At 37.5% G+C, this 15021-nt stretch overlaps 2 protein-coding genes across 10 annotated transcripts in view; both read right to left on the bottom strand.

The window, feature by feature from the left end:
• Window positions 1-1113: 1113 nt before the first annotated feature.
• gsdmeb (gasdermin Eb) lies at window positions 1114-7510 on the bottom strand. 2 transcript variants are annotated; one of them, XR_006105978.2, is made up of 11 exons: window positions 7374-7510; window positions 6752-6973; window positions 6463-6655; window positions 5943-6117; window positions 4510-4630; window positions 4312-4422; window positions 3821-3948; window positions 2973-3138; window positions 2717-2790; window positions 2308-2588; window positions 1114-2225 (listed from the first exon to the last, which is right to left on the bottom strand). XR_006105978.2 is itself a non-coding variant. In XM_042490247.2 (10 exons), the coding sequence occupies exons 2-10, from the start codon at window positions 6954-6956 to the stop codon at window positions 2361-2363; spliced, it is 1401 nt and encodes a 466-aa protein (XP_042346181.2). In that variant the 5' UTR covers window positions 6957-6973; window positions 7374-7510; the 3' UTR covers window positions 1114-2360. The 2 variants fall into 2 exon arrangements, 1 of the variants encoding a protein (XP_042346181.2); XM_042490247.2 differs by having other exon boundaries at window positions 1114-2588.
• Window positions 7511-9669: 2159 nt separating this feature from the next.
• The window catches only part of osbpl3b (oxysterol binding protein-like 3b), a 36920-nt gene continuing 31568 nt past the window's right edge, over window positions 9670-15021 (bottom strand). For all 8 annotated transcript variants that reach the window (XM_042489206.2, XM_088084174.1, XM_088084173.1 and 5 more), the window contains 8 exons: window positions 14174-14311; window positions 13999-14062; window positions 13799-13877; window positions 13524-13668; window positions 12418-12562; window positions 12193-12319; window positions 10710-10832; window positions 9670-10554 (listed from right to left, as the gene is read on the bottom strand). In XM_042489206.2, the coding sequence (XP_042345140.1) occupies window positions 10458-10554; window positions 10710-10832; window positions 12193-12319; window positions 12418-12562; window positions 13524-13668; window positions 13799-13877; window positions 13999-14062; window positions 14174-14311 (918 nt within the window). In that variant the 3' untranslated portion in view covers window positions 9670-10457. The remainder of the gene's footprint in view (window positions 10555-10709; window positions 10833-12192; window positions 12320-12417; window positions 12563-13523; window positions 13669-13798; window positions 13878-13998; window positions 14063-14173; window positions 14312-15021) is intronic.

Raw genomic sequence — 15021 nt, 5'->3', positions numbered from 1 at the left:
GACGACATACTATAGTATGACATTTTTACACTATTTTGTACAACATACTTAAACATTTTTGTTTCATTTTGGATGACATACTATAATATAACGTTTTCATGCTAATTTTTGGACAACATACTATAGTATGACTTTTTATGCTATTTTGGACAACATTCTATACTATGATATTTTTGTTGAATTTTTGGACAACATAATATAGTATGACTTGCACTGGGGAGGTGTGCAGCTGAGTGTGAAGCAGTCAGGATGATAGTCAGCACCTCCAAATCTGAGGCCATGGTTCTTTGCCGGAAAACGGTAGATTGGACTCTCTGGGTGGGAAGGGAGATGCTGCCCCAAGCAAAGGAGTTCAGGCACCTTGGGTTCTTGTTCTTCTTCACAAGTAAGGGTAGAATGATCCTACCATTTGTTGAAAAGCGGTGCTAGCCTCTGCGCCCCACATGTCCATATTGTCGATCCGGGCTGCCGTCCCGTCCATTTTCTTACTCTGCTACTGCATGGCTTGTATAGTAACCACAAGCTGTTGATTGATGTCTTGTTCGAACTCCAGAAACTCCTCTCTCGTGTCGTGTTTGATTTCTTGCTTGAACGTGTTGAGGTCTTGTTCTAGTTCTGACTTAAATTCGCTGCTCTGTTTACTTATGGCCTCGAGTCCCGTGTGTACCGTTTGCGCTGCTGAGTCAACGCCATGATGGCCTTCTTCTCCCAACATGTTGTCAAGGGTTGCTCTGCACGATTTGAGTCTTTTCCTTGTTTATCCTGCATCCCTTTACCCTTTCCTCTCTTCCTCTCCTTAATAGCCAATAGTAACACAATCATCTTAATTATCTTTTAATTGAGCTTCCCAGGGTCTTAAACACGCTAACTAACGGCAATCATCGAAAGTCCTTCATCTCATTTTTTAACTATAAAATTTGTCATTCATGTAGAATAGTGTCGTATTTTAAGACCTTTTTCCTCATTAAGGTTTCATTAATGCTCCAAACTCAGTCAGTCAAAATGTAATGCCTGTCATATTTTCTTTGTTGTTCTTTTGGCAGATTTACTTAAAAAAATATGGATTGAGTGTGCGATTGTAAATTAGTAGTGAAAAAAAACAAACTATCAAGGTTCTGTTTTACATTAGATTTGGTTTTGCACCAAGAATACAGATGAAAGTAAAGAAGGTAAAATAAGTTCTGGTTTTGTTAAAACCTAAAGTATTTCTTATAATTAACACATTAACTGAAACTCAGTGAAAACTTACAGATAATCATCATTCTAAAGTCAAAAATAAGGAGATGGGATGGAGACACAAAATTAGACCCTAAACAAAAAAAATCAATTGTGTTTTTGTAAAAGGTGAGAGGATTAAATTAGGCTTTCTTGCCATTGACAAAAAACAATATTAATCCCATTGATACAAATTAATACAAATCCCATTGTAAATAAAATGCAATTGCAAAAGACTGAATAAAAAAAGAGATCCTTCCTTCAGATCCTCTTACCATAATAAGATGGTAAAAACCAGGTATTTATGATTGATCCTCTTTCATTTTTATTTAGACTAAAATCTGTATAGTATATTCAAATTCGTATATATATTGATATTATTGCCAACAGCAATAACCAATTTAAAACTGTACTTTACAGTCAAAATTCTACATCAAAGGTTGTGCGCATGAATGTGAATTCAGTATTGGACACGCAGTTAACGGTTATTTTTTAATTATGCCATTGTCACCTAAAAGATGTGGGTGTTGATTAGCTGGAAGGCTTGGATTAACTCTCAGTAATGCACAATGTGTGGGTTACAATCCCCTACCTGACAATAAGTAATAACGTCAAAGTGGATAATTTTACGATTGTCCGTAATTTTTTTTATCTCTTGATAAAAGCAGAAATCTCTGCAAAAATGCTTGGTTTATCCAAGACACGGTCTAAATACCATGACCAACTGACCAATTATTTGTCTATAGCAATAATTGACTAATTGTTTGAGCACAGATATATTTGTACAATTACCTTCTAGTAAAATGCAATACTCATTAAAAGATATTCTTCTGCAACAAAAACTGATCAAAACAGATGATAATGGGGCGACCTATAGCTTACTGGGTAGACTGTGCGCCCCATTTAACTCAGGCTCCTGCAGAGGCCCAGGTTCAAGTCCAGCCTGTGGCCCTTTGCTGCGTGCTGTTCCCCCTTCTCTGTCCCACTTTTCTTGTCTCTCTCAAACTGTCCTACAAAATAAAGGGAAAATGCCCTGAAAAATAATCTTTAAAAAAAAAACAAAAAAAACTTTATCACCACGATCCCCTTTACCTCATTCCGATGGAGCGTATCAAGGTTCTGGTGGATATAGACGTGTCTTTAGTTCAATCACAGTGGGCCAACGAGGCCAGACCTCTGACAGCGATGCACAGGACCAGAGGGAGGTTTCCTGGCAGGTGTCTTATTTCTGCCTTCACAGTATCCCCGTCTCTCCTCAGGGACACATTAGAAGTGGCAAACAGATGTTCAGTCTTTTCATAGAAGTCTTCTGTCAGTGCAGCTAGTCCTGCACTGCTCCAGGGCAACTCTCCCTTCCCTGATACACACTGCACCTGGAACACATGAGTGAGAGGACGATAAATGGAAGCTAACTCAGTGTTATGCGTAATTGGAAACAACAACAAATGAAGCTAACATTTCATGTTGGGTTGTATTCTTTGTAAAATCTTATTTTACTAACCAGTAGCTCCAGAGCCTGTAACATGGTGAGACTGCAGCACAATCCCAAGACAGCGAGACAATCATTTGTCATCTCTGAAAACAAATACCCACACACAGGATGAAAACATAGCTTGAGAAAACAGGGTTTACAGGACATTCTGCATGCAGCGGAAACTCATCAAGCCCACATACTTATGTTTCTGGCCTTAAGATGAAGCATTTTTCTTTTCCCAGATTGAGGAGCTAAAGTATTAAATTAAGTATAACCTTCTCACCATCCATTGCACTGGTAACAAGATGAAGGGCAGTAAGAACTGGTTTGGACTCCCCTTGACCAGACTGCTCCAAAAGGTCCAGAATTGCTTGGATGTTCTGTTTTTGGGACTCTGTTATTTTGACATCATCCAAGGCAGGATTCTTTTCCAGGCACATCGAGTCCAGCTGAAAGAGGAGAGTCAGAGTATTGAATGGAATAAAAAAATGTCAAACAAAAAAGTCACAGTATTGTATGGCATAAAAAGTCATACTTTAGCATGGCATAAAAATGTCATAAAAGCTATAGTATAGTATGGTATAAAAAAAGCATAATGAGTCATAGTTTAGCATGGCATAAAAAATTTAATTAAACTCTCATCTTATAGAATGGCATAGAAAAGCCAAAAAAAAGTCATAGTATACTATGGCAAAATAGCATAAAAAGTTGTCGCAGAGTATGGCATAATGTTCATAAGAAAGAAGTTGTAGGATAGGTTATATTGTAGTGTGTCATCAAAATGTCATAAAAAGACATGGTATGGTGTGCCATAAAAAAAATGTCATAAAAAAGTACGAGTATAGCATGGCATAAAAAACTAAATCATAAAAAGTCAAAGCATAGTACGTTATAAAAAAGTAATAGCCTGCACACTTTTCTTGTGTGGCCCTGAATCACATGTAGGTTCATTGAATATGGCACTCAGTCATCAAAAGTTTAAGAACCCCTGATCTAAGGTTTTTTTCCTCGAAATGCTTTAAAACAGTCAGTCTAGCTGTTAATTTTCTAAAAATGGAAAATAGGTGATTGCAGGCTTGCCACATTATTATAGTGTCTCTGTGTTAACAAGATCTCTGTTTACTGACTCACCACATGCTGAAGTGAACTGACGGCCCCTCTGTCCTCCATAACTTTTGTGATCCGCTGGAGAAGAGAGGACCTTGTGGTGGCAGGAAGAGCAGAAAGGAGATGGAAATGATCGCTCAGTCGCTCCAGCTCTAAATAAAATACAAAATGGAATGACTTAATCATCCATCTCTAAGGACAAAATGTGTTCATGCAGCAGGTCATGAAAGATAAACTGAATCAGACATTTATTAAAAGAAATGTACAGAAAACAAAAAAGTAAACAGCACAATATTGACTAACCACATGGATTCCTGCTTTAAAGAAAAAAGGCTTTAAATGCACACGTTAAAACTTATCATGCCAGAATGATAAGTCATACAGCTTCCTAACCTCTGTAGGCCCTTAATGACTTGAAAACAATATGCATTTCTGAGCATGTCATCAGCTGCAACAACCATCTAGAGTATGTTTATCTATAGTCATGTTTTTTAGCTGTAGAGAAGAAGATTTACCTTGTTTAAGGTGGCTATTTTCTGAAGCAGGGGCTCCAGAGACACCAAAGAGTCGTTTCATTGGGCCATCTACTTCAAAACCTCCGTTAGTGTCTGACATCAGACACAGCTCTGTGAAAAATACAAAGGTAACATTCAAAATACCCCAGTGTTAATTGTAGGTGCAGTAAGAGTTTAAATAGTTGAACAATTTCTCACCATAGCGTCCATCCTGTTTGATCTCCAGCTCTAAGAGGGCATAGGCAATGGTAGTGTGGATGGGAATCTCCATGGTGATGTTGCTGTCTTTACTCAAGCTCCCGTTGTCCTTCAGTGAAACCTGCAACAACACCGTAGACACGTGAGTCCAAACACACAAATTCCAGCAAAACTCGGTTGCTTCTAGTGGAAATATCGACTCTAAAACAATTAAATACTGCCGAATATCAGTTGCTTTTATTGCGTACATTTGTTGACCATTTTGGTGGGATGTGTGACTTTAAAGGATGCAAACATGAGGATGTGGCTACAATGGAATTTAATATCAGAAGCATTTTCATCTATCCATATGAGATGAGCAGTGAATGCTTTGATGTCTGTCTCTAAATCAGAGAGCAAATGCTTGTTCTTCTTATTGTGTTATATTTAATAACAGAGAGAAAACAAATAATTAAGGAGGAAGAAAAACATGTTAAGAGAAGGCAGGTACAACAAGAAGTATTTAAACAATTGTTTCATCCCTAATACTTTCTTACCTCAAATTTTCATGGACAAAATTTCCTGACTTTTTCCCATGACATTTAAAGGACCCAAAATAAGATTTCCATGCCCATTCACAATGTATGAAATAAACGCTGCTCCATCTCAAAAACACAGTACAATTAAAGTAATAGTGCAAAGCATAGGTATAGAAACTTTGGGATTCATGACCCTGCATGATGAATCACACATGTCAGATTCAAACTTTATTCAAACATTGTTCCACCTGTTTGGCATACAAAAGGCGGAGATGGAATATGGGCAGAAAATAAAGACGCATATGTGGTGGTAAACAAAATGTCACACAGATTAGAGCTAAAGTACATTACGTGTTATCCAAAAGCAAGAATTTTGCTGCTATATTACTTTGCATGAAAGGTTATCTATAGAAGATTACTATGACAATAAATGTAATTTCAAACAACAAAAATTGCATGACTTTCCCAAAACTTTCAAAGACCTGGAAAATTACATTGTGAAATTCCATGACTTTTCCAGGTTTTCCATGACTGTGGAAACTCTTAGAATGGTAAAAGAGTGATGATTTTCTGTTGCAATGAACATTTATATTTATATATGTTATATTTTTATATACAATTATATTACTTTACTTATATTTTATTTAGATATTTAAAATAATGTCACAGAATTATTTTGATTTTTAAGCACATTTCACATCTTGATTTTTTGTAACCCCTTTTTTTGTTTGTTTTTATTAATTTTCCAGTAAATTTCTTGAATTTTTTATTAACTTCCTGCTAATTCTAAGGTAATTATTCTTTAAACTGCTCATTGCCTTTTTTTGACAGAAATCAAGCCAATTTGCTCAGGTTTCAAAGGGTTAAATTACAACCATTAATCTACTATAAGAATGAGTTTCTCTGATATTGTACCTTTGGGCTCTTGGGCCCACAGAGGCTCAGTCCTCCTCCACACTGTCCTCCCTGCTGCACCTCCTCTATGACCCAACAGGGCTGCATAGTCACAATACGCTCCTTCACGACACCAAACACCTGTCTGTGCTTCTCTTTTGTCTGCTGGACCAGACAATGGGACATGTCCAGGACCCTGACACATTGAATCAAAGAAACATAATTTTAATATTTAACAGGGAATATTCTTGGAAATATGACATTTACACAGAAATGGAATTCTTGAAACTCTTGACTTAACCTGACTAGAATTTCAAAATAAAACCATTCTGAACCAAACATGCAATTTCCTTGTCAGTGTTAATATTCTACCCAACCTGCTGTTTCGTCTTCCAACTTTATAGCTGGGCAAAGATCATTCCTGCTGTTTACAGATCTTTAACATACTGCCTGTCAGATGTCTTATACAATGTTTTTCTTTCACGCTGACCCTATTTAACGCCACCAGACAGGAAAGTAGAAACAGGTAGGGGGAATTAACCTGTCTTTGGAGTCTCGCAGCAGCTTCTGCACATCCACTTCCTCTTTCTTCAGACTGCCAAATAATGATTGGAGTCTGGAAGAATCTTTACCCTCCAGGCTCGCATTTGAGTGGACAAAACTTGCATCCACTTTCCCCTGGATGTTTTCACCATAAGTGCCATTGTATTTGATGAAGTCTATCTCTATAACACCTGTACACAGGGTTTGCAGAGGTGTTTAGGTTTTCTGTGGTATTAAACAATAAATTGATAACACAGTATAATAGTGTGGATTGATGTGATGTTTACCGGGCTTTATAGGTGTGTCTCCTGTTAGTAGATCATTGAGGTTGAAATCAGTGGGAATATACTTGGGCTTCTGCCAGACCCAAAAACGCTTGCGCTTCACCACCACTGTCAGAAGAGCAATGGTGTCATTCAAGCTGGAAACTGGGATCAGCAAGCCTCCACGATCCACCTCCTCCACAAAGTTTCTGGTGGCTGTGGCAAACATCTCCTAACTGATCAAACCTGTGAGGATGATAATGAAGTGAAGTCAAACACAAAGAGAAAGAGTGAGGACTCGTTTACTAAATAGTCTCTAGAAAAAAGTACCAGTCAAGTGAGCCCCTTTTTAGGCTATAAACTTGTGTTGTTGCTGGTTCAACAATCGCTCCAATATCCGTTTGTTTTTGATATTTAAAAAAGTCCCCACAGCAGTTCTACACATCCTGACACTATCTGTCCTTTTAAAGCTTATCAAGCAAAACAAAAAAGTAATATCCAGTGACAATCATGTCTACACATTGAGAAGTAACATGCTAGTAACATCGGCAAACACATCAGTCTGAAGTTGTGCTCAGGACTTCGCCTGCGTGTTTAACAAAGTGGCATCGAAACAAAAACATCTGCGACATGTTTCACCGCTTACCCGATGTCCTAGTTTTGCCGATTAATCACACGATAAACTTCATTTGTGGACAGACTTTAGGAGCACACAACACTTCCCCTCCCCAGTCTCGACTGCAGCAAGTTAAGCTTGTATTGGACAAAAGACGAGCAGGCGCTCCGCCTTCTTCCCCACAGGAAGCTGTGAGTTGGCGTGTTATTGAGTGTCCTGTCAAAACTGTCAAAACACATGTAGCCTCTAATAATAATAATAATAATAATAATAATAACAATAATAATAATAATAATAATAATAATAATAATAATAATAATAATAATAATAATAATAATGATAATAATAAAGAAAGAAAGAAATTAAATACAATAGATTTTAAAAAATAATAATTAATAAATAAATAGAGTTTTTGTTATATAGTGATATATTTTCTTTATGAGAAACTATACTTTATCACCTACCATTGGTGTAATTTTTTTATGATAGAAAACGATAAATAAATAAGTTAAATAAATATTTGCTACAGGATATTCTGCAACAACACAGCCAAGTTGTTGTTTTTGTTTGTTATGGATTTTGTTTGTTTGTTTGTACTTTGTTTTTTACTTTTCATTGAGAGTTTTGAAATTGAAAATTTAAATTGAAAGTTGTTTTTTTTTTATTCAGTGCTCAATAGGCTACATTCAGCCTATATATAAAGTGGCAAGTAATTACCAACATTTTAAAATGGAAAAAGGTAGAGAGAACGAAGTACAAGTCTTTACCTCAGTAATAGCTATGCAATCGTCCAAAGCCAGCCAGAAATAAATAAATAGATAAATAATATTATTTTATGAAACAACTCTGCCAAGTTTATTGAGTTTATTGTAGACTGTCTCTGCAACACCAATGGCTGCTTGTAGCCGCCTAGTGGCAACATACTATTCACCAGCTTTCTTTCATGTTACATTGTCTACACATATTCTCTGATTAAAATCAAACGAAGTCAGTAGTACTTCGTTCTAACGTAACATTTAAGGCCCTAAATAAGTTATTTCGTTATTTCAATGATACAATGAACTGCTAAAGCTTTGGGGATGGCAAAATCTTTTTTCTTTTATCTTTATACTTTGTGGGTGTAATAAACACTGCAGGCTCTAGGGGCCACTAGTGTTATTTAATTCCCTCAGTGTCTCATCAATATGGCATAATTTATCTTATTTCATTCAATATTATTTATTGATGTAGACCTATTTAGCTATATTTTTTTACTTGTCTGATAACATTTACGTGTTTCAGAGCTCCACAATTTGGTTATTAACCCTAGATAAAAGTCACAGTACAATAAAAACTACATAGTACTAATAGTATAGATGGGCTTAGATTTTTTTTTGGGGGGGCAGGGGACACGCCCCCTCAATATTTAGAGCATTTGTTCTCCCTAATAAAAACATAAAAACATGAATGTGGCAGGGGATTTTTATTTCAACAAAATTTAAGACATTTCTGCCATAAATTGTCGCCAAATAGAAATGCACCAAGACCACACTGGTAAATATAAATTCACAAGAATGCCGGAAATTCAGTGTTGGACACTCAATAAATAAATGAATAAATAAACAAACAAATACCCAGGGAGAGGACCCAAAAGCCTCCATTTTGTATGTGTCTCCCAGTGTAAAAATGCATTTTAAGAAGAAGTTAACTACAGCACAGTGAAAAACTGAAAAAAAAAAAAATCATCCATGTGCCAAAATTAAAAGAAATTTCAAATGGCAATGACTGAATGAATCACTTTACCCAGCATTTGTGTGACACAGCCACAATAAAAACAGCACATTGTGAGCTTTCTAAAGTTTTTGTCAAGGCTATTGGGAGAAAATTATCTGAGACCAAACCATGATGTCGACAAGGTGGGACGAGCCCAAAACCTGTAGCCCTGAGCAAAACTATACAATTCATTGAGAAATCCTTCACCATTGTCAATAGCAAGGGCTCTTTCAAGATGATAATGCTCCAATGCACACTGTAGCTAGGGTTTTTAACCAAAAACCTTTCATGGCCTCCCAAGGTATCAGAGCTGACATAACTTTTATAGGGTATTCAGTATGATGGTGCTGAGAGGAATAATGTAGCTGCTTTAACTTCCTCCTCTGCAGGCATGTGCAGTTTGAAAATGATGAGCTAGTTTTCTCTTTTCCTGTTGGCACATTTATTAAGCAATATTTACCACAGAGTTGTCAGTCAGATAAGTCAGCATCTCAGTTAAGGAGAAATTATGATAAGGGTCTGGTTCACAGTTTTCAGTGTTTGGAACAAACAGTAACAAACAACTCCACAGAAAGAAAGCATGAGGGATTTTATTTGAGCTCATGGAGCACAGTTTTGGACATTTTTGGTCTCAAAGTCCTGGGTCCAGGTAGACAATGGTGCAATGGATACAGTGAAAAGTGGTTGCTACTGCTGCCCAGAGTTGCACAGTCATTCACACAGTCATAGCAAAAAGCAGTATTTACTGTAATGAGGCATAAAAGAAAACAGTTGAGTATGGATTTAAAGATCATTTGAACAGTTCTTGTTACGTCCTTACAAAACTTAAAAAGAAAAAGACCTCAGAGATGCAACAAAAATAAATTAATCAATATGATTACAACAAGTAAGGCATCAGGCAGGTGAAGAATAAATATTAGATGTGTACACTTCATCAATGGCGTATCAAGGCTAGTTTATCTCAGAGGTAGAGAATGTCCATGATGAGACGGCAGCTAAAGTGACAAGTTGTTCATCACATTTGAAACTAGTGTAGACCGGTTATGAAAAGGATCTGTCATCCTTTACACCAAGTAGTTTTCTGTTTCTCAGTTTTAAGTGGTACAGTGTATCATATCAGGTGAAAATATGGGCAAAATTTGCCTAAATGTATCAACATTCTCATAATATGTTTGCATAAACATTTTTTACACAACGTACATAAGCACTTGCTATTAAGGCAATAACTTTGATGAACTGCAATAAAGACGGCCAGTACTGAATGTGGATTAGTAAGACTGGGGATACAGACACCACCAGAACCAGCCTGGATCACAGTAGAGGCTGTACAGAACGAAATGTGTTCGATCTGCAGTTCAGGGGTCACCACAGTGTAGGAAAATCAATTTGTGAGAAGCCAGGGTCTTTTCTCAGCTCCCAGTATGTGTTGTTGCTCACCCAGGTGTCATCCTTTGACTTCCTGTGAAGGCAGAAGACAAGCAGTGATGAATGATATGAAAGACTGAGAAATCAGCACAGGCTGCTGTTAAAGGGACAAGCTGCATGCAATGCTATTAAGAGAGCGTGCACACTTTCTTACAAATGAAAACTAATAAATCTGGATATTAAGGCTACCTGAAGAATTTAGGCTGATGTGTTACATTGTTGTCCTCCAGGACTCTCCGTCTGTCTCTCTGCAGCTGCTCAATCCTTTGCTTCTGCTCCTCTGCAGCCTCCAAGTTCCCCTCCTCCAGCAGTCTACCAGTGAGACAGGCACATTCATTACACAAACATTCATCTGTAAAATTCAGATGTAATCTTCACTAATACAGTAAGACTGCCTCTTATGCATAAACAGGAAAATAAAAAACTCAGGATATCAAAGGACTAGACTAGAATGACACTGTCATTTTGTTCTTTGATGGCAAAGTGCTTCTTCTTACTGTGGCGCCTTGTGGCAGCAGTGTTTACTTTGCAGACTATTAAACATTTTAAAATGTGAGCTAAAATTAGTTTGATGGATCTGAAAGCCTCTGCAGTTACTTACTGTTCTCAGCATGAATATCGATGTGGCTATTTTTGTGCTTTTTTGATCACAGTGTTGGGTGAGCATTTTTTAAAACAATGTGTTAAGAGAATATGATTGACACACAAGATGTCAGGTGATAACAGATGCTCACATATTCAGTGACATAGTTCTATGTTGATTTATTTCAGATATCTATGCTGATTCTCTGGCAGAAATCTAACAGTGTTCACCAGGTTTCTCAAACTGTATTACCTGCATAAAAACAGCTACAAGTCTGTAGAGAAGTCTGAAGAAGAGCATGTAGCTTGAAACGTCACTTATGAGTAGCTCAATAAAAGCTGCAAGGGGAGCTGAAGTGTGCAGACTTTTCTCTGTTTTTTTGCTTGTACTTTGTGTGGGTTCAGCACCTTTCTCAATTTCTTATGGATGTGTGCATTTTCTACCATTTCTGCTCAAAATCTATTACTCCATATAAATAATTGTCTTTCTTCTTGGCATAGCATCATCATTATTCATATTACTTAAAGGTCCAGTATGTAGGATTTAGGGGGAAATATGGGCAAAATGGAAAAAAATGTAGCCTAATTAGTATTTTGTCTTCATTGTATAACCCCTGGAAAAAAGTCTTTTTAGTTACCTTAGAATGAGCCATTTCTATCTACATTGGGAGCGAGTCCTCGTCCACAGGGATCACCATGTTCATCATCGTGTTTTACAGTAGCCCAGAATGGACAAATCAAATACTAGCTCTAGGTTTTTGCATTTTCACATCAGCCACTGTAGTGAGCAGCTGTGCCCAATTTAAGTGTTGGAAAAACACAAGATATTTTAATGTGAACCTGCGTCATTCAGTGTTTATTACATTTTAAATCACCTAGTCTGTTTGTTCTGGAGAGGAAGAGGCCTCTGCAGATAAATCGGCTCTTGGTAAAAACCTTAACCATAGGAACAATGAACACCAAAGGAATTCTAACTGTGAAAAGTTTCAACTGTTTGAAAAGTGCAATTCTCACCACTTGATGCCACTGAATGTCCATGAATATTAGACACTGTTCTTTTAAGTGCATGAAAATACTTTTTTTCTATTACCTCTGGTCCACACGTAGTCTGGTGTCTGTGGGTGGCAGCAGTGGTTTCAGGGAATGGTCCAGCTCGTTCAGTTCAATAGCAAACTTGGTGAAACCAAAGTATTGCTCATGGTCTACTGGCATTGCATCTACATTGCAGACAAATAACATGTGCTGCATCTGATACTGTCATAAGGAGATATGCATTGTAAAAAGGTGTTCGATGTATTCTCAAGACTTGTCCTACTTGCTCTCCAGATGCATGTGGCTGAGGGCGGGTCTCCACAGAAAACTGCTTCCTGCCACTTTCCAAAGAGTCTGTGGACAACCTTCCCTTTGTTATCTGTGATTGTTCCCTCCACCTCATTCACACTTGAATTCCAGTATTTGGCCTGTGAAAAGAATTGATAGTGAAACACAGTATTACAGTATAATAACTGAATGTTAATGGACATTGCAGTGATTATAATTATGTCCTCTTGCAGTCAGCAGATGCAGCTGTTGCATAAACCAATCCCTAGCCCCGGCATGTGTTGCTGGGCTTGTGTATTTAATGGGAGATGAGGGTGCATAATGAGTTCTGACATGTCTGGACTTGCTACCCTGCACAGCTTCAGGAGGTCTTTCAAATGGGCACACAATAATGTAATTAACCTTTTCTTCTCAGTATAAAGGCTTCAAACACTGGAATCATGAGGGGTTATTGGTGGCATGTAGGTGAGGAGCACCATCAGTGTTGAAGGTTTATGGCCTCATGAAGGAACTATAACATTTACTTTGCCTGGGGGTGATTTATGTATATAAATACTGTTCAGAGGTTATTTTGATCCAACCCTGGGATTCACAGAGGGATATCTACCGACAAAAACATATGGCGAATGAGAGAGGGAGAAAAGAAAGAGCGTAACAGTATGAGGAACCTGGATTATATTTAAATATTGTGGTTTATGTATCACTATTCTTTATGGTGTTGGATATATTTGACAAGAAGTGGTGTCCAGGAGATCCTTTTAGTCTTCAATAACCTTTCTGTTTGAAAGATGCAAAACTAAACACACCTTGCCTTGCAGCCTTTTGCAGAGAAGCATAATGTAGCCTTGATCATAATTTTAACATAATACAGAATTTATTTGTCATGAAAAATCTTAATGGGAGTCTTATGTAACTGCATAGCACTTTCTGCTGGCAAAGTAATCAATGTGTGAAGGGCCCCACCTTTCTTTATAATGCCCTGTATCCTTAAAGAGAGAATGTTGCTTCAGAAAAAGTTGGTGTTTGTGGTAATAGGGATCATAAGGGTGGGTGCAGCCCTGCACACAGCTGTTAAATTCAAGCTTTTTCAGTTTGCCTCACCTTAATAAAAGTGATCTTGCACTGACAAATATCACTGCTGGAGTTTCTAATGGAGATCTCCCCATAATGCTCGATCCAGCGCTGCCCACTGAGAATGTTGTGGATGCAGGACGTCACTTTGTTCCACTCATAGTGGTCTCCAAATCTTGAAAATAGGGGATTAAAAACAATGTTTCATTTAACTTGACACTTGTTGAAATTGCTTCTTAATTGATGCAGACATTGGTTTGCATTCTGTGTATATGTGTCTCTGTCATGATGAAGAAGAGACTCACCCTGGCAGAGTTACATGAGTTGTACCAACAGGAACAATCTCCATTGACTTTCCCCAGAACTTATTCTTACACCTCACATCTACAAAAACAATCATAAAGAAAGGAATTGTGCACATTAACATTCATCTTGGATGACCAGCCACGACTGTAATCTTCACACACACTGTAAATGGACCATACTAATTTTTATATTCAACTACCTTGCCAGAAGACAAAGTTTTTAGACTCCGTGTGGCAAGCTGAGATTGGTGGGTGATGGCTGACCTGATAATGTAAAACAGCTAAGTAAGTAAGGTGATTCAGTGAATGCTTTTTGTGAATTGTTATTAGAATACAGGGACTGTTAATAGCACAGAAAGTGGGATTAATGCATACCTGCTCCGCAACAAATCGAAAACCTTTATCTGGCCGATCACATTCATATGTCTCTCCCAGGACAGGGTTGAAAGGCTTTCCTCCAGTTCTGTAGTGGCTGGATGCATAGCCTGACACAACAAATGTAGCTATGTATACCTGCAAAAAGAGATACTAAACAGTTGGTGGTGCTTTTTTTAAATCACAGAATAATGAGTCTGTCAACTGAGGCAGAGCACAAAGCTAAATTTACCTTGTGAAAACCTTTAAGGAACAGTTTAGCCTAGATTTAAAAATAAATATTTGTCCTCTTACTTGTAGAGCTATTTATCAATCTAGAAAGTTTAAGTGTGAGTTGAGTGTTAGAGATATCACTCATAATCCACGGACCTTGTTTTGAGCAGTGTCATGCAGGAACTATTTTCTTTCAACAGAACTACACTTGCCAAATGTATGACCACAAAGAAAGAAGCTTGAATTGACTCATGGACAAGAGGCATGTGACAGCACAAGATGTAAACACTAATTGCATCCTGTTTGGCTGAGCTGTAACATTAGCTAGCTCGGGTGAGATAGCAGCATTTCATTAGTTAGAATGTTGTTGCTCTTTGTTATTGTCGACCATGAGAAGTTGCACATTTCCTTCTGTGCGTTGATACAGGTGACTACTGTAATTCGGTAGAAAGAGAATAGTTCCTCCGTGAAACTGCTCATAACGTCTGTGGATTACCTTGAGTAGCTGGGTCATGATTTCTTGAGACAGACACTGTTTTTTTAGTTTTTCAAATGTATTTTATTCACACTTTGAGCACTGCAATAGGAGTGCCAACTACTTTCATTATATTCAGTAGAAGGCAGACATCTGTACT

Source organism: Plectropomus leopardus, chromosome 11, assembly GCF_026936395.1.
Source record: "Plectropomus leopardus strain MGB_pleo_1.0 chromosome 11, ASM2693639v1, whole genome shotgun sequence".
NCBI lineage: Eukaryota > Metazoa > Chordata > Actinopteri > Perciformes > Serranidae > Plectropomus > Plectropomus leopardus.
Note: the sequence above shows the minus strand (reverse complement) of the source record. Positions and strands in the feature narration are given on the sequence as shown.